This window comes from Mastacembelus armatus, chromosome 16 (genome assembly GCF_900324485.2).
Source record: "Mastacembelus armatus chromosome 16, fMasArm1.2, whole genome shotgun sequence".
NCBI classification, from domain to species: Eukaryota; Metazoa; Chordata; class Actinopteri; order Synbranchiformes; family Mastacembelidae; genus Mastacembelus; species Mastacembelus armatus.
In genome coordinates this window covers 7,477,177-7,498,051 of record NC_046648.1, presented here as the reverse complement: position 1 = coordinate 7,498,051, position 20,875 = coordinate 7,477,177, and the positions used below count along the sequence as shown (strand labels likewise).

General features: G+C 40.0%; 1 protein-coding gene across 1 annotated transcript; it reads left to right on the top strand.

Annotated features, from left to right (window-relative positions):
- Positions 1-1,523: 1,523 nt before the first annotated feature.
- ube3d (ubiquitin protein ligase E3D) lies at positions 1,524-17,243 on the top strand. Its single transcript, XM_026294448.1, has 10 exons — positions 1,524-1,796; positions 4,182-4,393; positions 4,922-5,012; positions 6,010-6,232; positions 6,816-6,888; positions 6,971-7,049; positions 7,609-7,717; positions 8,529-8,695; positions 10,665-10,803; positions 16,794-17,243. The coding sequence occupies exons 1-10, from the start codon at positions 1,705-1,707 to the stop codon at positions 16,812-16,814; spliced, it is 1,206 nt and encodes a 401-aa protein (XP_026150233.1). The 5' UTR covers positions 1,524-1,704; the 3' UTR covers positions 16,815-17,243.
- Positions 17,244-20,875: the final 3,632 nt, after the last annotated feature.

The following is a 20,875-nucleotide window of genomic DNA, read 5'->3' as shown; positions in this document are numbered from 1 at the left end:
AAAGGAACAGTTTTATTTTGAGAGGTCTGACCAGATTCTCTTCTCTTCTTGACATCTATAAGGTACTCATGAGGTCAGTGTTAGACTATGGATGAATAGTTTATGGTGCAACAGCTAAGTCAGTATTGAGAAAAGTGGACAGATTACAACACAAGAGCATTGCTCATGTGTACAGGAGCTATAACAACCCCCAGTATTGCACTACTTACAGAGGCAGGTGAGACACCATTGGAGATAAGGACAGAAAAACGAAACTAACTTTATCACTAGCATATTGGATCAAGCTTAAAGGACGTGGTGAAGAAAATCCAGCAACTAAGATAATAGAGAGCTGTTGGGAATATTACAGGCTCCAGAGAAATGAGTTTGGGTTGACAGTGAAGGCAGGGCCTCAAAAATATGTGTTCTCCCATGGCTCTTCCCTGAAGTAAAGGTAGACATGAATGTCCATGATAATGGGAATATTAAAATTAAATGGAAATGGAGAATGAATTAAGTGGGAGTTAAAACAAGTGTATGTTTGAGGAGCACTTACTTTAATTATCTTAAAACATATGCAGATGGTTCTAAGGACACAAAGGGCTGTGTGTACATACAGAATTTGAAATACGCCTTTTCAAAAGACTGTCAGATCAGTTGTCTGTATTCACAGCAGAAATAGTAGCAGCCATATTAGTCATCAGTGGGTGGAGGAGGTCAGACCTGATAGGATGGTGGTATGTACAGACTCAATGTCAATCCTAGAACGTTTAAAGTCATCAGTCACGGTAAGAGGAGACTTATTGAAATTCAGCACAGTCTGTTCAGACTTCACAGGGGTGGAGTTGATGTGCATTTTTGCTGGGTGCCAGCTGGCGAACTGGTGAGGGAGGCCTTGGGAAGGAACATAACAGTCCCTGTCCCTTTTGGAAAAAGAGAGGGAAAATCAAAAATAAAGAGGAATGGAATGGAAATGTGGCAGAGAAAGAGTGAAGAGGATCATAAAGGAAGAGGATTTTACCAAATATAAAAATCTGTTACAAGGAATATAAGAGGGGAGATAATTATAACAAGACTTAGGGTGAGGCATATTGTCATAATGATGTCATGATATACATGACTGTATATCTGGGGAAAAGGAATACTGACAGGTGTAAGGGATGTGGTGCTAAGGAGAACGGGTAACACATTATAATACACTGTGCAGGGTATGAGCGAGAGAAGCTGAGGGGGAGAGTGGAGCCTGGCAGGAAATCTACGATCAGAAGGAGAAAGAGAAGGGACCAGGTGTGTTCAGTCATCACAAGCTGGAACATACCATCTCAGATTAGAGTGGAAGTGGGGGAAGACAAAATGAATTGGTACCTGCCAGCTTCTGATGGGCTGTGGCCCTCAGTGCCACTGTGCACCTCTGATTTAAAGGGAGAAGATAGCATGGTGCTATACACTCTTGTACAGTAGGTGGCAGTATGCACCGGAAAGCTGATTGCGATCCTCCATTAAATCGAAGGATGAAGAAGAAACTCTCTTCTTCGGTGTGTTAGACACCGCTTATGTCTTCATAACGCAGACACGCACTAACATCTGGCTTCTCCTAAATTAAGCATCTGTGCATTTATGTTTATTTTACCTTGGGTTGTATATTACCATGCAACGTCATCCAGCCACAGAGGGTTTTTATTAATGTAGTGTATGATTTGTTCTTTCTGAATATCGGCTGACTGAATGGCAGACCAGGGGATGCCAACTGCAGCACATGGATCTGGAGTCTTTTTGGAGCTGAGAAAAAGGCTGCGGAGTGGACTGCTTATTGTCAGGTAAGTCTTTTAATAGACATCTGGTTAAACACTTAAACACAATTACTGTGTTTCCTGGGGCAGTTTTTGATTCGAGCATGTTAGCTAAAAGCATCAGCTAGCTTAGCTCAAATAATGTGAAGTGGTAAAAGATGACTTTAAGTCAGTCTGTAGCAGCCACATTAAAAAGTTTAGCAGGTCGTGTCACACCATAGATGTATGTTACAGTGCATTCAAACCCCCTTCACTTTTTTTCCAATTTTGTCACAGGACAGCCTGATAATAAATTGTAGTATCAGTAATTGTAATTGCTGCCAAAAGTACTTCAACTAAGTACTGAGTAAAGGGTTTGGATACTAAATGTGATATTTCAGTTTTTTTCTTTTTAATAAATTGACAAACATGTTTTCAGTTTGTCATTATGTGGCACTGAGTGTAGATTCATGAGAAAAAATGAATTTAACCAATTGTAGTATCAGGCTGCAACATTACAAAACTGAGAAACATGAAGGAGGTCTGAATACTTTCTGAATGTACTGTATATCTTGTAACAAAACAGGTTAGCTTTACTATAACTGACTTCATCATTAAAATGAAACACAGGTCACACATAATATTTGTAGATAGCTGTGTTAAATAGTGGGAAGGGTTGTTGTATTTAATAATTGACTGCAAACTAAATTCAGAGGTAGGTGTATTTTACTAGTATTGCTGTATTTTATCCATTTCCTTAATAGAGTAGTTTTTATGGTGTGTTACTGCTATTTTTGAAGTAATCCATCACTGGTGTTCTTTGTCTTTAGCCATGTGGTTTGGTGGCACATGCTGCTGTGCTGAGTCATTTTGGCAGCTTTAAATTTGGCATTAAATCCAGCAAAAAAAAAAAAAAAAAAACTCTACCCAGGACACTTTATTTAAAAACTGTCTCTCAAGTGTCTCTTGGTTTCACACAAATAGTGTAGGTATGGGCTGGATATTGCATTGTGATGGGTTTGTATTTAAACATAATTAATGTTATTTCCAAATAACAATCTGTACACCTATGCTACTGTAAATAGCAGCAGAGTGCAGAGCCAGTGATTAGTCTTCTCAGATACTCTGGTGTAGTACACCTACAACATCACTAGATGGAGTTAATTGTTTTTCTCTGATCTCTCCTAAAGTGTAGCCTACAGTGGAGGATTTGCCATATACCCAACTGCACAATGGGAGAAAACTGATTAGAGTTAACTGCATTTTCTCCAACTGATTAGAGCTAACTGAATTTTCTCCAATGGATATGGGGCTAAAAGTTAGGTGAAGACTAGGAGAGCTCAAATAGTTGGAGAAAAAGCCAGCAGCCATAGGAGGGGATACACTGTCAATGTTTCCAATACTGCAAGGAAAAAAAGAAAACTAAAATCAGGAATTCCTGCAATATGTCCCTGTTACTAGAGGAACTGCTCAGCCTGCAACCAGTTTGTTTTTAGTTAAACAGCTGACACAGCAAGATAAGGCAGAGATAGTGTTCATTATAGTACTATTTACTAAGCCCAGTTCTTCAGGGATAGTCACTGGACTCACCATGCTGTCACAGTTGGAGTAACCAACATGGAAAACAACACGTTTTGGTCTGCAACCAAGCCTGACTCCTTAATTGCAGCATGAGACTAATTACAGAATTTGTCTTTTGTCTTGAACAAGGAACAGATGCATGTATCCAGTATGATTTGATAGTGCCAAGTTAGTAGAGGGAACTTTTTGTTTAACTTATTATGCATTAAATATTAAGAACAGAAACTACATAATTGTCTTTTGAGCAAAAATGTCTTTTAATTTGAGTCAAATAATCAATCCAATGATCAATAAGTTAATAGACTGTAAACTGTTTTGACAATGGATGAATTGTCTCATTTTTAATTGAATAATTGCATTTTTTTTTTTTTAACAGGCTTAATAAATAAACTGGTTACAAATGTAGGGGCCTGCCACAAATAATTAACTGAATGTTTTTGGGACATTTAAATAATTAATAGTTCCTTGTTACCACAATAATCATAAAGGGACTCTTAAAATAAGAGCTTGAAGCAGCTCTACAATTAAATGAATAACATCTAAGTAACCGCTAATGTTTTGTGTAGTATTGCACATTTGTAATTCATACTTTAAGGTCAGCCTGTAACTGATGATTATGATGATTAGGGATTAAGTGATTAAGATTCCAGTATCATTGCTGTCAATTGATTATCAAATTCATGCAGATGATAGACTTCTCAGTTAATTGGCTGATTGTTATTGCTTTTTTTGAAGTACTAATGCGCATCAAAGTGAAGGATGTACCCATAAGTGCTTATCTTGTAACCAGGCCACACTTCTCGTGTATTGCTTTAGACCTGTGTAAAGCATGTGCTCCTGTCTGCTCTCCAGGAAAGATGTAGCGAAACGTCCTACAGATGTGGTTGTGAAAGGTGGAGATTCCCCTCTCCACATCCAGACTCCAATAGGGGAGCTGAGCCTGGGTTTGCCAGCAGGGGTCACCTTGGAAGAGGGATCCTGCATTCCAACACCCGCGGGAGAGTCCTATATAGACGAACTGCATTACAGACTGCGCATCAATGTTATGCAAATCCCAGATGAAGGTAATAATGCTCAGGAAACACATCCAGACATGTGTAAGGTCCCTCTGCTTTGCCAGTTTCCTCTGTGCCAAGACAAGAACAAAGTGTTTTGGTAGCTATTTAGAGCTGGCTGTCTATTCTGAATTAATTGGATTGGAGTCTTTGGTCATCTGAGACTGTGAGGGTGTAAATTGTGCTTTCAGCATCCTCAATGGCCCACAAGCAATTGATGTCAAAGGAATCACGAGAATACTCCCTTTTAAGTTTTGAAATCACCTAATTTCATCAGAATTGTATCCCAGAGTCATTGTGTAATATCCCCAAACTCCCATCTTTGTCCTGAGATTCTTTGTTTGACTCCTGACGTGAGGAGTTACAGCTAAGGACTGTCACCGACCAACCAGTTGAAATCAGATTGACTGCCTGCTCCCTTGCCAAGCCACCATCGCCACCCACTATTTCATAAATTTTATTTATTTTTTTTGCTCTGTAGGGCAAGGTTACCACCAAACTCAGCTCATTTATTTGTTTGCCTTTGGCTGTCCACAGAAGCTTCTGACAACATAATGGAGACACTCCGGGCAAAAGAGACTTATTGCTTCTACTGCCAGGGCTGCATGACCAGGCTGCTGGAGGACAGGTGGGGAGGAGCAGGTGGACAGGGAAGATCATCGGTCGAAATGGGTTTTTATTTACACCCTCCTCCGCAGGAAGTGGAGCGAGTGTTTATTGATGGTGTGACCCAGTGGTAGAAGTGATGGTCTGAGAAAGAAATATTGATGGATGGATTTAGGATGCGCAGCCTCAGCCTGCCTGGGTTAGAGTTATAGAACCAGTGTGGCGTAAGGGTCTGCGCTACCTATTAACCCATTAAGTGTGTCTCTTATCTTGAGACTGTTCAGTTGGAGAGTGGTATTATTTCCATTGCCTTCAGCTTTTAGCTCTGTCTGGTCAGCAATATGACATGCTGAAAATTGCAATAGCTGTGTAACCACAACTCTTGCCCTGTGGCTATGTTTCACAGCAATAACCCACTAAGAGTTGCTAGAAAGTTATGTTTTGCCTTTAACAAGGTAAAGAAAAGTAGAAATGTCAATGCAGTACAAAGTAAAATGACGTTATTTCACAAGCATTGTGCCTCATTATGCTCCTTAACATATGTTCTGCTATGAGTTATTAAAAACTGCCCTTTAAAGGTTTTGTACAACCGAAGACAGTTCATACTACTGTACTGGTAAGTGCTTTACTGCAATGAATATTTCTTTCAGGAGATAGTGGAATTGGAAGCTTTTGCATGGCCTTCAAATAGAATGTTATGTTGCTTCATTTTGCATATTTTACTTGCTTTACTTACGTGGTCATTGTGAACAGTCATCTTTGAAAATACATTTTAAGGACCTACTAAAGAGCGTGCATTATGAATAGAAATACCTGGCCTCCTTGGTCTCTGGTGTCATTTTTGCCTCATTTTTCTCATTTGTATTCTGATCGTCTCTGGCGCTAAGGGAGCTCTGTGCTTATTGAGAGATAACAGCTCTTAATTTGGCAAAAAGAAGTTCATATAAATTTTTTAAATATCAATGGACAATAATGGAAAGAAAAATTGTAATTGGATTTTTGTTTCCCGTCTTTTTCAGAGTGTTTAAACGGGTTCTTCCTCTCCCTAATGGCAACTGGAACGCCATCGTGGATGACTGGTGTTGCCACCCAGATCCGTTCGCTAACAAGAAGTTGCTGCCCAGGGCAGATGACTGTTTGCTGGGCGACACCTTCCTCCTTTTAGCCAGAGATGTCTGCTGTGATCAGACTCTTACAGAGGAAGTGAGCCCTGTCGACGCAGAGGACAGTCAAGATCCAAAGGTAAGGGACACGCAAAGGAAAACAACCGTTTGTTGCTCTGTCAGGAGGGGAAAAAACCACTAAAATAGCCTGCAAGGTTTTCAGAATTCCTGGAACATTAAGGATTTTTCAGAGACAAAAAAACAGGTCTAAATGAAAATGACATCGAATTTGAAGTATTAAGGCATAAAACTTCTGTACGTGCAGTGAGGGAGGAAATGGTGAAAGCACTAAGTGGTAGATTTTTAATAAAACATAAAAAGTAAAATTATAGTTGTATCCTACATTATAATTGCTCACATAGACAATCAATCCTCAGGCAGTTTTATCAGTGAAGTCAAACTCTAGCACTGAGTAGATGTGGATTGATCTCCCTCTTTTTGTATTAATCATTCTGTGCATGAGCGGGGCTTTGCATGACAGACAGAAAGGCAGGAAGAAAGAGCAGGAGAACAAATGAATCCGTCTATTGTATATATCTCTCTCTCCTCCTCCTCTTCTGTCTTCTTTATTGGTTGTAGCAGATTGTGGTTTTATAAAAGCCAAGTTAAAGATGGGTGTTTTGAGGTGATTTATTTCTGCTTTTTACCTTTGCTGAATATAGAAACCCTGTCGGAGACTGGCAGTCGTCTCCTGTAAGAGCTGTTCGTCAGTGCTGGGAGAGGCTGTTGCACCAGGTATGCATCACTTTAATAGATTTTTATAAATAAACCTAGTGTTCAGATGTCTGTCTGAGCCTTTCTCTATGGTATCTTACAGAGACCCTGAGACTGTACATCACACAGGTAGTGGTGGAGCCCACAGTGGGAGACAGAACGCCAGAAGCCTCACTTAACAGGCACGTTTTTATCCAAGCTTCTAGTGGTGATAATTAGGAAACCATAGCTGTTAAACCAAGCTGTTTCCTAGGGAAATAAATAAAAAGTGGCTGTTATATGAAGGAGATCCAACCGAGAACATAAAGTCACACAGTCTTTTCAGGTTGATTGTTGTGTCTGTTGTTTATTTCTGTCCCTCAGAAAAAAATCAGCACAGCAGTGATAAATTGTTTCTAGCTCATTTGTTCATTTCACACCACTGATTGGATTGCGAAAAACTTTGGGGAACAGCACATATCAGGGCTGTGTTCAGGGTTTTTCAAAAATCGTCTGAGTACTACCTTTGAAGCGTTAAAGTCACTGTACATGAAATTAATGACTTATTTGACAGAGGGCATCATTTGCCTAACAAGCCTAAAATAAGACAATTTTTAATAAATTTGATGAGCAAGGAAAGCCATGTACTCTCCATTTTACCATTTACCATTTTTGCCTGACCCTGGGAATTTAATAACTGATGTTAATATACTATATAAAGACTCAATATGTAAATGAATGGATGCTCACTCTTTTGGACAGATCTCTGTTCCTGGAGAAGACTGTAGCAGCCAGGCTGCTGGACCTGTCCAACACACTGAGCACCTTCCACTTCTCTGTCCAGACTCCTGGTGGAAAGGTTTTCTTATTGGTAAGACCATGTCAACATAAAAAGAGAACCATGTGACACTTTAGAAAAAATAGGCATTCATAGTGTCAGAAATAGCAGAGAGTTACATGGCAGGTCCTTCAAGCAGTATGAAAAGCTGGTTGTCTATAATTTTAGAGTTGCTGTGCATGCTGCCAGGCTTTGAGCTTATTGAAAATCAGCTACCAGTGGATTATGGCCAGTGGCTTTTTGTAAAACAACACTAACACAGCATTGTAGTAAAAAGAGATGGCAATTATTTGGTAAATGTATTGTTTTGGGCAGTAAGCTGCGAACCATGTGTTTGCCAATGTCATCTGCTCACTAATGTGTGTTTGCATTCCAGTACCAGTAGGATATTCTGTGCTGGGATTCATGTTTCACTCTGACCATCTGATGTAGATTGTGTCCCTGGCAGAGTTTCAACTGTAGGACATTTAAACTTTTCATGGAAACTGAACATATCAATAAATATACAATTAATACATAAACCAAATTCTCTAATGCTTGAACAGGTGGTAACTATTTATCACTTAAATTATTCTAAAATTAGGTTTAATGTCAAATTTTTTTTTTTTAATTATATATATATTTTTTTCTTCTTTTGTTGTCTGACCCTATTCATTCTTGTAGTAATGTGCTGTGGCTGTAACCCAAAGCTGAACTTGCACATTTGATGAATATGACAAAATAGAATAATGATGAAGATTACCAACCCTAAGTATCAGTGAGTGGGTGTGTTTATGTGCTTTATTGCCAATATGACATTAAGCATGTGTATCTCAGGCAGATGACCTGTCTTCTCCTCCTGCAGCTCTGGCTGCTGAACAATGACTCCATCACAGCATCAGTCCCAGTGACGTGTGTCGGAGGCGAAAGATCTGTTAGCTCCCCTGCAGTTCCCAGTCCACCACTCAGAGCTGCAAAGGCCCTGAAACTCCTCTACGTTGCCTGCTCTAACACAGGACCCCAACAGAGAGAGTAAGCGAAGATACCTACCGAATCCGGCACCACTCCAGCCCCCCAAACTCTCCTTGCAAATCTTTTTCTTTTCCTTAATCTTCTCCTGTGATCTTTCCCATGCACCCTTCTCAATCACTGCCAGTCTGGGATCATTGTGAGGGATAAAAGTATTATGTTGGCGAACAGACATTAGGACCCAGCTCAGACATAACTGTCATCAAAGGTGGCTCAGTTGCATAAGCGATGCTTGATTTTGTTGCAGATACACCAGGATGCTGTTTTGACTGGAGCAAGGCTCTGTGTACCTTGCTGTGATGGATCAAGAGAAGTGTAGGTGGATGTGCTGCATGTGCTTCTCCATGTTCAGCAGTATAGCAGCACCCCACTGGAAGGGCCTTCCACACTCATTATTTTCAAATGGATCAGCACTCAGCATTTTTTTTATTCCTCCTCCTCCTTCTCCTTCTCCCTGCAGCTGGGTAGAATGAAGTTTTGTTGTTTCTACTATTTTGAAAGGCCCACTTGCTGTCTGACAGAGAAAGGGTAATTAGAAGCAAAACTTGCATACAAGGAGAATGCCTGTCTTCTCAATCAAAGACCAAGAGTGTATTTAAATGACGTTAAACTACGCAAGCTGAGTTATGCACAAGAAAACTTTCACTGCAGGTGCACACTGGGTAGAAAGAAATAGGTTGTCATGGCAAAACAAATCATGACAGCAACTTTGGACTAGAGAAATGCTGTGTATGTCCACCACTGAATTGCAGTTATGGTGTCAGCTATTTCGTACTGCTGAAATAATGTTGCCCAGAAATGAATATAAAACATTGGCTCTTCCATAGTCAACATTTCTGGCCTCGACATTATTTATGACAGAACATGACTTATTTTTATGACCAATATAGATATTGAATTTGAGTGTTACAAAATTCTAATCACGGTAAATCATCCAGTGTTCATATTTGGCCATTTAGTATTCTGAATATATTTTAGATCATTTAATTTTGTCTGTTTCTGACATTTCTCTGAAGTCTTGCAAAGCTAAATACCGGTGTTACTCTCATTTCCATTTCCCCCTACATAATTTACCGTTCATCCTTCATCACTCATCTCTGACATTTTTAAATTAAATGTTGTGCCAGGGGACTTGAATTCTCAGGATGGCTGCCCTCTTATTCAGGATACAGTTGGTTACAGTTGACTGCAGCCAGGGGTTGCGGTATGTGATGTTACAACTGCCAATAATTGGCTAGAGAATCAGTGAGCCAGTGCCTAAGTGGATTATGCTTGTCACTAATGGCAGTAACTTGATTATGAGTTGAGTGAAAGTTGCAGGCACCGTCACAGTCTGGTACAATGGGAAACAGGAGGTCTCATAGATATGGAAATTGAGTCTAATGGAAATTATATGAGCAACTTGTTTTTCCATAAAATTCATTCTTATATATGAGTAATCAAATCCTACTTTAGATGACATTTATGCAAATAGTATTATGTGGACTGGTTTGGGTCAATATCACACTTCAATTAGATTTGCCAGGGAAACAGTTGAACCTGATTTATACGTTAGTTATTGAGTGGTTAATGGCAAATATTTTATGCACGTAAACGTTAGGGTAGCTGTTCGTGTGATGTCTTAAGTAGAATTGCCAAAACTTTGAGAAGACCTTCCCCCCTCTCAGGAACTGCACAGATGGCTAAATGTCACCCAAACTAACTGGAACATCAGTCTGTCTTCTCTCCATCACTCTTCTTCTCCTTCTCTTCTTTTTGTCACATGTGCACACCATTATGCACACAGACTGATGTCACACATACAGTACTCTATCCATCAATCCCCTTTTTAGCTATCCTGTTCACTTTAACCTTTAAAACCACTTCATTCAAATGGCAGGGCAAATACTTACAGCAGCTATTCTTGGACTCATTTTGGTTGTATAATGCTGTGTCAGTTAATATCAATCAGTCCCACTCTGTGTGTTTTCAGCATTGTAACTCGATGGGAGGTCAATGCCATAGGACATCCTGTGGTGCTGCCGCTGAAAGTGTGTGAGGAGCTGCTCCAAGTGATAGACGACAGCAACTCCACACTTCCTGCATCGATGCGTTGCATGAGATCCTATGAGGTAAGACAGCATGTACCATCATCAGTAACAGGTGATGACCAGGGCATGTTGAACCTTGGCATATAGCAGCATATTTTCTAAAATGCTAACCCTGATAGTATGTAATATAAAGAAATGGTGAGTCCTCTAATCCCTCTTTGAAAGCTGTATTAGCAACACAGCAGGGACTTGTTTTAGCTGACAGCTACCACTTATTTCACTTACTTCTTACTTACAGCACCTTGTTTTTCCATTATTCAGTAGTGCCTAACAGTGTTTTTATCCAGCCTTAAATAATTCCATTACTTTGAGCTTCCAGTTAATTGCTTTGCTTTAGGGATTATGCAGGTCAGATATAAGGTTTTACTTTTGCCAGCCTTATTCCAGCCTCTGTGCACCTGTAACTTGGCTCAATGTGTATTTTTAGCTGGGGTTGCAAAGGAAAGCCCCTTGACTAGAAAATAGGAGGCATTAACTTTGCTGACAACTCTATTCTCTTACACATTTTAAACATAGTGACGGGGTAATTAGCACCATTACACTCCACTTCCTGCTCAGAAAGTTTTGGAAGTGACTCCTAGCACTTAAACAAGTTTTCCATTTACTAAAAAATAAGAGAGCTGGAATAATGAGTCATGATCTGATGTGAAGGTGCCTTTGTTGCCAGCCTGGGTAAGGGCTGTTGCAGGTTGGAGTTTTGAAGTCTTTAAATCTGATGGCGTGAATATTTCCTTGCAATGATAAAGCAGCTGTTTTATTTTAATGTTAAAATGTGTGTCTAATGATTTCCCCTGCCTATGCAGCAATTGATGGTTGGATGCTAGAAATAAGAGAACTGCTTTAGTCTTCCTTCAGCCTCAATGTGAAATCGAGGACTACATCGTTTTAAAAATTCTAAGTGCCACATCTGCTACCCATTCAACATTAACTGCATTTGTAGGATTCAACCTACAGTAACATCCCATCTTGTTAGGAAGGTGGTGTGACTCAAACCACAAAAGTCAAACTATTTCACTCCCACACCAAAAACAGTGAGGAAAAAGAAACTAATGAAACGGAGAACGCTGAAGATAGAGTAGACCGTCTGGTCTTAGAAGCAGTGGTGAAAAGGGTGTGGTAAAACACACTCCAACTCTTCCTGATAGTAGGCGTCTGTTGTGCTATAGGGGGCAGAGGAGACAAGGTAATATGATCATGGGCATCTAGAGATGGTCTGGGAGCATCTGAGACTTCCTGTTTAAAAGAAATGAGCGGAAGCCCTCCTGAGAAAACCAAATGACATCATTATATGGTTTGTTATGTCCATGCTTTCCGTGAGTGTGATAATATTTTACTCCTTAACCCTAATTGTTGTACTTGAGGGAAAGCAATATGCTCTGTTGGGATTTTAACACAATGGAGACAACTACCTAAATCACTTATTTGGAGGAGAAAATTCAATTCAGTTTTATTTGTATAGCGCCAAATCACAATACAAATCATCTCAAGGCACTTTACAAAAAAACCAAACAAATCCCTTATGAACAAGCACTTGGCGACAGTGGAGAGGAAAAACTCCCTTTAACGGAAGAAACCTCCTGCAGAACAGGGCTCAGTTTGAGCGGCCATCTGCCTCGACCGGTTGGGGTGAGTGGATAGAGGAGAGAGAAAAGAACAATGACCAAAGAAATAAACACTGCAGATTGGTGGGGCCAGTAATGGGACATCAGCAATATACAGCTCCAGGACCAGGGACACCTGCAGAAGGTACAGGGAGAGAGAGAGAGAGAGAGAGGGAGGAAGAGAGCACAAAGTTAGTGACATTTAATGGTGGAATATAAATGGTAGGGTAGGGTGGGGTGATCTTTTTGGATTGAAGTAAAGTGGAACTGTGCTGAGGGAAACTCCATGTACAGTACTAATAGACCTTTTCACGGGCAGGTATTTTGACATATTTGCAGCACAAGCACAGTCCAACTATATTTAGATGATCCTGTTCCTGAGCCGTGGTGTTGTACACGCTGGCTCACTTACTGTTTCCTAATGTACTGTTCCATGCTAGTACAAGTCAAAATGTAAGCTGTGAAAAAGGCTTCTTAGGATGATGAAGGTGTAAAATGTCACAGCCTAACAGGTGTAACAAAGCTATCTGGAGAATTTAGTCCACACTGTGTATTTCTGATAGTGTCTAACCATCCAAAACTAAAAACACCTGTGTGCACCAAGGGTATGTAGGGCTTTTAAATGTATCACCTTGTCAGCTGTAAATCTTAAAGTTTGACTGTGCTTCCGTGAAGATGCACACAATAGTCTCTGCAAAGTTACTCATACAAGGGTGTTATGAGTAGGATTCAGAGGCGCACCTTCCAAAATCTCATTCCAAGTCTTTTTTTTTTTTTCTTTTTTTTTTTTTTTACTGGCTTGCTGTGCAAGTTTACTGGCTGATTTATCTCCTGCCGCAAGATGGGTCTGAAACATAGATCAAAAGCCGCATAAACATTTTTCACACAAGTACAAACTAAACAACCTCACAGGCATCCAAGCAACCCCCATTGCACATTTGCCTGCATGGAGCTGTCCTGTACAAGTTTAATTTTGCAGTCTAAACATGCAAGGATCAATTACAGTTATGAGCACATTTGCCTTTGTAGCCTTCCCTCTGTGGTATATATAATTGAGTTATATTAAGGATTTGTTGTCTCCACACATATAAGCAATTCTGGGCCTTTTTACATTGCTGACATCGTGATTCACACATGTAAACATTAGGTTTGATTCATTTTAAGTGTCCTAGTAGACTCTTTCAACGATCTAGCTTGCACAATCTTGCAGCAGTTTGACATGTCAGAGTAGGAAACGCTCAATTGTGAATAAGATGATGAAATCACTGATGGCTGGAATTAACTGCTTCAGTTGCAGAATCCTGGTACTGTGCTCTCTTTCTGTCACATTGTGATGACTTTGTACTGGGACACAGCAATAAAGCAGAGTCATCATTAATATTATTGGTAAAAACAGTACGTCTGCCAGTATGACAGCCCAGCACCTGGTGCTGGAGCTTGCTTACCTAACTGGAGAGCAGTCATTGTTACTAATTACACCGGTGCTTGTCTGACTGTGATCTCAGAGTGTGTGCCGCGAAAAGGTTGTTACAAAGACTACTCCAACTTTTAATAGCTGCAGTATCAAAGCCCTTTAGGTTGAGAAGGTAACCCCTTAATCCCCTTGTGGGAATAAATAAAGTGTAATTTAAAAAGTACACCAAATTACATTCATGCATATTCACGTTACATTAAACGAGAACGCAAAGTGTGTCATCTACATTAATGAATGGCCAGTGTTCTTTTTTTAGCACACTACATCAGTCCCAGTTCAACCAACGCAGCACTTCAGAAAGATTTTCCAGCTAGCTGTGTTGAATTGGGCGTGTTGTTTCGTTTTGTTTTAGTCCCTGCGAGTAGATCAAAGCTTGCACCGTGGCCCAGCCTGTTATTATGCTGCGTGTGGAATGCCTAGTGTTGTCTGGGCTGCTGTGTTCCCCGCCCTCCATCCCTGCCAGCATAATGGCGTATAAAGTAGTTCCAGCTCTCACTGTCACTCTCTTGAGCCTTGGGTAGAGACACCACCTCCTTTTTTTCCCCCTCCCACCCCGATAATCTCCTCCTCGCTCGTACAAACTTTTAGGTTAGACACAAAGTGACCTAAAGACGATCCAGTTTTTTCACAAAAACTGAGAGCATGTATAGCTCCATATATCGCCTCAGTCTTTCTGCCGTCTGCATAGCGTCACACCAGGAACGGCTCCACGGTGTCAAAATAAATTCCTTGCCCCAAGATGCACACATCTGGATTCATTGCACATGGACTGATAGATAAAAAGTGGAATTTATCAACAGGGTGGGGGGTCTGTGATATTATGTGTCAGTGTTTACTACAGGATTTATGCACTGAGGCTGATATTAATTAAGGAGGTGATATAAGTCAGAGTTTGAAAATTTTTTTTTTTTCCCCTTTGCCAACAATTTAAACCTTTTATTTTTTGCTTCTAGCTAAGCATTTTGACTTCTGTCCTAGCTTTTCAACTACAAGTATCGCTTGTCTACAGGTATACATGTTGTTTCCTTCATTTTGTGTAAGATAGCAGGAAGAAGCCTTGTGGCTTGCAGTCAGAGTGGTTCACTGAATGAGTTTTATTTTTATTCTTTAGTCCTCTCCTAAGTAATCACATTAAAATATGTTGTATGGCAGGTAAGAGAATGAGCTCATTAATCATCCGTGCATTCAGCACCTATGAAACATAACTTAGGCTAATAATAACTTAATGACAGCTGCATTTACTGACAAAATGAGGTTAACCTTTTAACAAAGGGTTGAATTCTCAACACCTTAAAGGCTGTTCCTGTGTACCCTGGTTAGAATTAAAGTTTCTTTGTTTTGAGTGTTGATCATGTTCTTGGAGGTGGGAGGTGGTGCCTAATGATGACAACAGAAATGCATCTTTATATGGGTCAGTGGCTGCGTTCTCTGTGCCAGGAGTGTATCCTGGTCCATCTCTTGTTTGTTTCAACTGCAGGGCACTCATTGGGTTTAACATTCTGCACAGCAGCAACATGTTTCTGTTCTGCTTTTCCATACCTGTTTCTGTCTTGTCTCCTCACATGTGAAGAAATGTTCTGTGCTGCTTGCCAGGTTTGGAGTGTTATGATAACAGTTACTGACATGAAGGATCTGTGTGTGTGTGTGTGTGTGTGTGTGTGCGCACGTGTGTGTGTGCGTGTGCGTGTTTTTGCTCAAAACCACTTGTCACTGACTCATTACCTTTAATGGCTTTAAAGCCCTCTTTTTAAGTCCCTTCTTCAAATAAAGAGCTGTTGTGTAGAGATGAAAAACAAACTACCACTAAGGCTAAATCTATTAGCCTACTCTTAAGGCTTTTGTTTCACTCTACTAAATATTTCCAGTGAGATCAAAGGGCAGCCAACACCCTTAAGCTTGTCATCATCACGTTCTGGGCAGACTTACTCTCAGAATACTCTCATGTAACTGTCTGGGCAGCTTTTTTACTGTATGAAGCCTCTCAGAATGAGTATTCACCAGCAGAAACTGGGAAGTAGTCGACTGACCATATTCTTGCTTGTTTCCATGATTTGTCTTTTCAGCCAGCCAAAGTTCATATATATAAATTGGCTGTTTTGTCAAAGCGATTCAGTATAACATGAGGAAAGACTAGGAAAAACAGGTCATACATCAGTTTAACAGTTTTAAAGACAACTACTTTTATTCTCAATGCCACAAAAAGATTTTTCTCAACAACCTTCTTCTACTCATTGATGGAGTCCTACAAGAACAAACTGCCAAAGTTTGAACAGTTGCGGTGTTTGTATTAGACTTTTTTTTTTTTTTTTCCAAACACTGCTTTGAATACACTCCTGTTTCTGTACTCCAATCACAAAGAATTATAAGGTGTTTGTTTTTTTTTTCTTTTTTTTTTTTGCCTGCATCCTTCCTCCACCTTCACTTTGGCTCGAGTAATCATCTCTCCTGCAACTCTGGTTTCATATGACCATCTTATTTTCCTGGGACTCAACAGTTATGTTAGTAGCAGCTCACCTCCAGTTGCTGTTTATCAGTTTTATGAATTAGTGCTGATGTGCTTGAGTGGTGAGCAGACACTGGCCTGGGGACGAAGAGGACGGCCCTGAGTGAAGCTAATGCCCTCATCCATCATCGTAAGATAGAGCCCTCAGTGGAGCGCAACCGTTGTCTGCAGCAGGCAAACACCCAGGAACAGCAGATGGAGGAAGAGAGAGAGCTTTGTTTATCTGAATGTGTGTTTTTGAACATGATTAAATCTCTGCCACCTGTGTTTTTTCTTTTTTTTTGAAAACGTTAATTGCAGACAATGTGTTTCTGTGCTGATCAGCCAACTGTACGCATCTATTATTTTACGTTATACAATTGTATTTAATCCCAGTGCATCACGTTTCAACAAAGATTTTAACATTTTAAAAACTTTTGGATTTCATTTTTAGGTGGCGTACCTGCGATTGTGAGGTCAAACGTCAGAAGCCAATCAACTCTACTCATCACCAGGGAAACGTCTTGCAGTAAAATATTACAATGGAGATTAGTGCAGAATGAAACGCAGCCAGCATGGAATAGCTTGTTTAGTATGTTAAGCTGTGGTTTCTGGTCGCTTCCATCGGTGTAGTGCTTCATCAGATGCAAACAGATTCTTACTGACCCAGATTGTTGCCAGGCAGCTACATCTGAACACATGTCCATTAAACGCAAAACTGGAATCAAAACTGTTGCTGTAGTAGCTGAAATTTCCTTGTAGTTGTTTAGAATGTTTAATCCTAATGTTTAATTATGTCAAAATGTATCGTAATGATTTAAAACTCTGTGCACTGTATGTTTGTCCATCCCTAAACTTTTCATTTTCTTAACTGAAATTAAACATTTTTTGTTTGTTCTGTGAAGTATGACCTTCCCTTCTCTTTTTCTTGTTTACTAGAAGGAACTGCTGGTTGATATGTAAGAGATTGTTCTTAGTGAGTTAGCTCATAATAAAAGCTTATTAAAGAGCCTCTTCAGCCCCAGGGTGCAGTAGTGCAATCTCCACTAGAGTGTAATTACAGTTTATGGGACTAGGTGATTCCTGTCTAGTTGTGGGTTTATTTGGGAATGTGTGAGTTAGTGATTGATAGTATTTATGTAACAAGTGGTGGAATGAAAATGGGCATTTTAATTGGAAATGTTACACACTCACCATCTGAATTTCAGCATGATATGGACTTATCAAGTAGTCAGCTAGAGTGCTATTTATCCACATTAGCGGTGAGGATCTTTGGCGGTTTTGGTCTGTCATGTTGTTGTTCCACACTACTGTTCAGACTAAAATAACTATTGGATATATTGCCATAAACTTCCTGGTTCACAGATGATGGATCCAAATAACCTTGATGATTCCCTGAATTTTCCTGTAGTTCTGCCATGACATTTTTCCTCTTTTACCAACAAGGTGTTTTGAGAGATAAATGTAAACTCTTATTGAAATTTGGGAAAGATTCGTGTTGCCCTCAAAATGAATTTCTCTGGACTCTTACTCTAGCACCAGCAGCAGGTCCACGTTTCAGTTTTCCTCCGATATGCTAGATTCAGTGACTTAATGCAGTCTGCTATTAAAACCTTTGTGATTCTAATTAAATTTTAAAAACTCCTCTGTGGACAAACTTTGAATAATATTTACTAATATTATATTAACTAATATTAAGTCATAGTTTTATATTAATATCTTAGACCATGAATCATTGTGACACTGGAAATCTTTGACTTTTACTATAAGTCAAGATGAGACCACTTAAAATGTGTTAAATAGCAGGACTGCCCACTGAGCTGTCAGCTGAGTGATGCAAAATGCTGTGTTACTCACCACTATAGATTATAATGCCTACACCTCTACTTAATGGTTCTTGAACGCTGAATCTGGTTTGCATGAGTTGCCTCTGACCGGTAACGCAGTATAATGTGCGCCTTTATGTCTATTTTTACAAGCCCTTAGTAGGGACAGAGGGGCTATTTATTTCTTCTCCACACCAAATGCCTGGATCTGCTGAATGCTGATGTGGCAAGTGACAATTACTTTTAAAAATACAAAGACATATTGTGCTCACTGATGCGGCAAAGCAGAGCGTGAATTGGCTAATTAAATACATCCAACGCTGAACTGTCAAGGGGTTCTCATTTCCTTTCTGCCCTTTCTCCACAAGTGCAAATGAAGTAGGCTTTAAATTACCCATTTGTTTCAAGCCTGCTCACCAGAAGGAGCTGCTTTATATTACTGGCTGCTGCTGCTGCTGCTGCTGCTGTTTTGAAATCTCCGATAGAGACAGTCACCCAGAATCCTTGAGAAGCTGCAGGCACTCTGTCTTTCTCCCCTTGATGATAGACAATGGAAGTGTCAAATTAAAAGTTTTTTTGGCCAGTATGCCACTGTCTGTTGACTCTGTGCAGCTCATTAGCCTTTTCAGACAGTAATCTCATAAAAAGATCAGTCTGAACAAAGGTCTATTCCATATTCAGCCTTAAGTAATTACTTGTCTACAGTTGGAGGACAGTTTTTGCTTGCTCTTTTGCATGCGTTGCTTGTGTGCTGTAGATAAAAGGATAAAAGGGGACGTGACTAAAAAGCACTCAGTATGAATGGAAATAGAGTTGCATTGTTTCAACATCATTCTTTAGCATCACGTCGAATCTTTGGATGGATGTAACTGTTCTCATGTCATTCATGCTGATCTTGATTTTCATGTTTTTTATTATAATTACAATCTACATATAATTACACTCTCCCATTTGATGTGTTAAACACCACTGCAGTTATTCAATGGCAGGATCCAGCTTTAACAAAACCTTCTGTCCTATAGTATTTAGACTGTGGTGTGTTGGTGCTACTTGGCATATTTCCTTACACTGAACTCCTTGTTTTCTCTATGGTTTTTCTCATATCGGAGTTGAATGTCCATTAAACCCACACGTGACATAACACATATGGAGTGATCAAATCTATGAACACCACGATATGAATTTCAAATTGGATTTTTCAGGTCTATGCCTTTTCTAATGTGTTTGATATTACTTTCAGATTAAGTGGGACAGCGATGTGTGAGATTACAACGTGGCCACTGCAGAACGGAAGAGATCTTTTTGGGAGAGGTCAAGCCATAAAGCTTGTTTCATCTCTGAGAGGAAATGAGGCATTAGATTGAGTTCCTGTTTTAGTCACCCAATCCTAATGGGTCATCTATCCTGACCATCTTGGAGTCACTCTCAGAAAGAGGGACCACTTTTTTTGTGTTATTGACTCACTCTCAAAGGTGAAAGATACTGCGTTTGTCCTTTGAAACACTATTGTTGTACCTTTTAGTCCAGACTGATACATCAAACTTTTCCATTTCCATATGTTGTCATGCTTTCAGGATTTCAGACCCTCTAAAGTGTAATAACATTAGTCACCTGATAATGTCTAGTTTCTGCCATCATCAGATCAACACTTTGTTCACTGTATTTAGTTTCTGAACCAATACATGCTAAACCTTAACCTCAACTGTATGTTGTTTGAAGTGCTAATTAGCAAATATTAACACTCTATCACTAGCATAATAGCAATGTGACTATGTATAATAAAATGGTGGCATGCACATTAGGCTCAAAACATTACTGTACCCAAAAAAGTACAACCTCAAAGAACCACCAGAGTAGCTATATACTTTTAGTTCTGTTTCAGTGGTTTCAGTTCCATAGGCACACTGTCTTCCCCTCTAGCTTCCCTCAATAACCCCACAACTTTAACAAGTACCCCGCCCCCTACACCCATACGCCTGCCATTCTCTCCCTCTGCAACTCCCCAGTTTTGGCATTCTAACAAGGCCATAGGGCATTTGAGTGGATCCTTCAGGGGCTCATTAGCTTGGCAATTGGTCTCAAGAAACCTCAGTGGCAACCTAGGAGCAAACCCATGCCATGGCTTCCAGCAGGCATAGGCCACAGAGTCAACCTGCTCCTCTGGAAGAATAGCAGTTGCCTCAGTGATCATGAGGCAAAAAAAAAAAAAAAAAAAAAAAAAGACATCCCAGAAGCACTTTTTGAACTTTTATTGCTTGTGACAGCGCAGTGACAGACAGAAAACTGTTTACTAGCATGAGGGGCTAGTCCAATATGAAAATACAGTATGTGAGAATGAAACTTCAGTGTGTCAGCAATATGTCCATTGTTTAGGTTGCAGAATGAGCTACACTGCTTTTGATTTCCTCTCATGATGTAAAACCTCATTTCTAAGTCTGGAAAGAGAGTGCAGCGGTAGTTGGACGGACTGACAATGAGTGAGTGGAAAGCTTTGGCCTGACAGGCAGGAGACATTCTGAGCTGACAGCTGACAGAGAGGATGGAAGGCTTGCTGGAAATGGGTGTTAGGATGCTGTTTCTACTGTCGCTTGATACCTCCTCCAGTTCGAGGGAAGATGAATCGACTGCTGCTTCTGAGTCTAGCGATGGAGGAGCTTTTGGCTTGATGTTGGGGGGCAAATGCTTATCAACGTTATGTTTAGTATATATT

Bases quoted from the DNA above. Each gene is read 5' to 3' on its own strand.
- ube3d (XM_026294448.1), top strand. From the start codon at position 1,705: ATGGCAGACCAGGGGATGCCAACTGCAGCACATGGATCTGGAGTCTTT. The intron at 8,696-10,664 runs GTAAGCGAAGAT...GTGTGTTTTCAG, and splicing joins ACAGGACCCCAACAGAGAGA to CATTGTAACTCGATGGGAGG. The intron at 10,804-16,793 runs GTAAGACAGCAT...TTTCATTTTTAG, and splicing joins GTTGCATGAGATCCTATGAG to GTGGCGTACCTGCGATTGTG.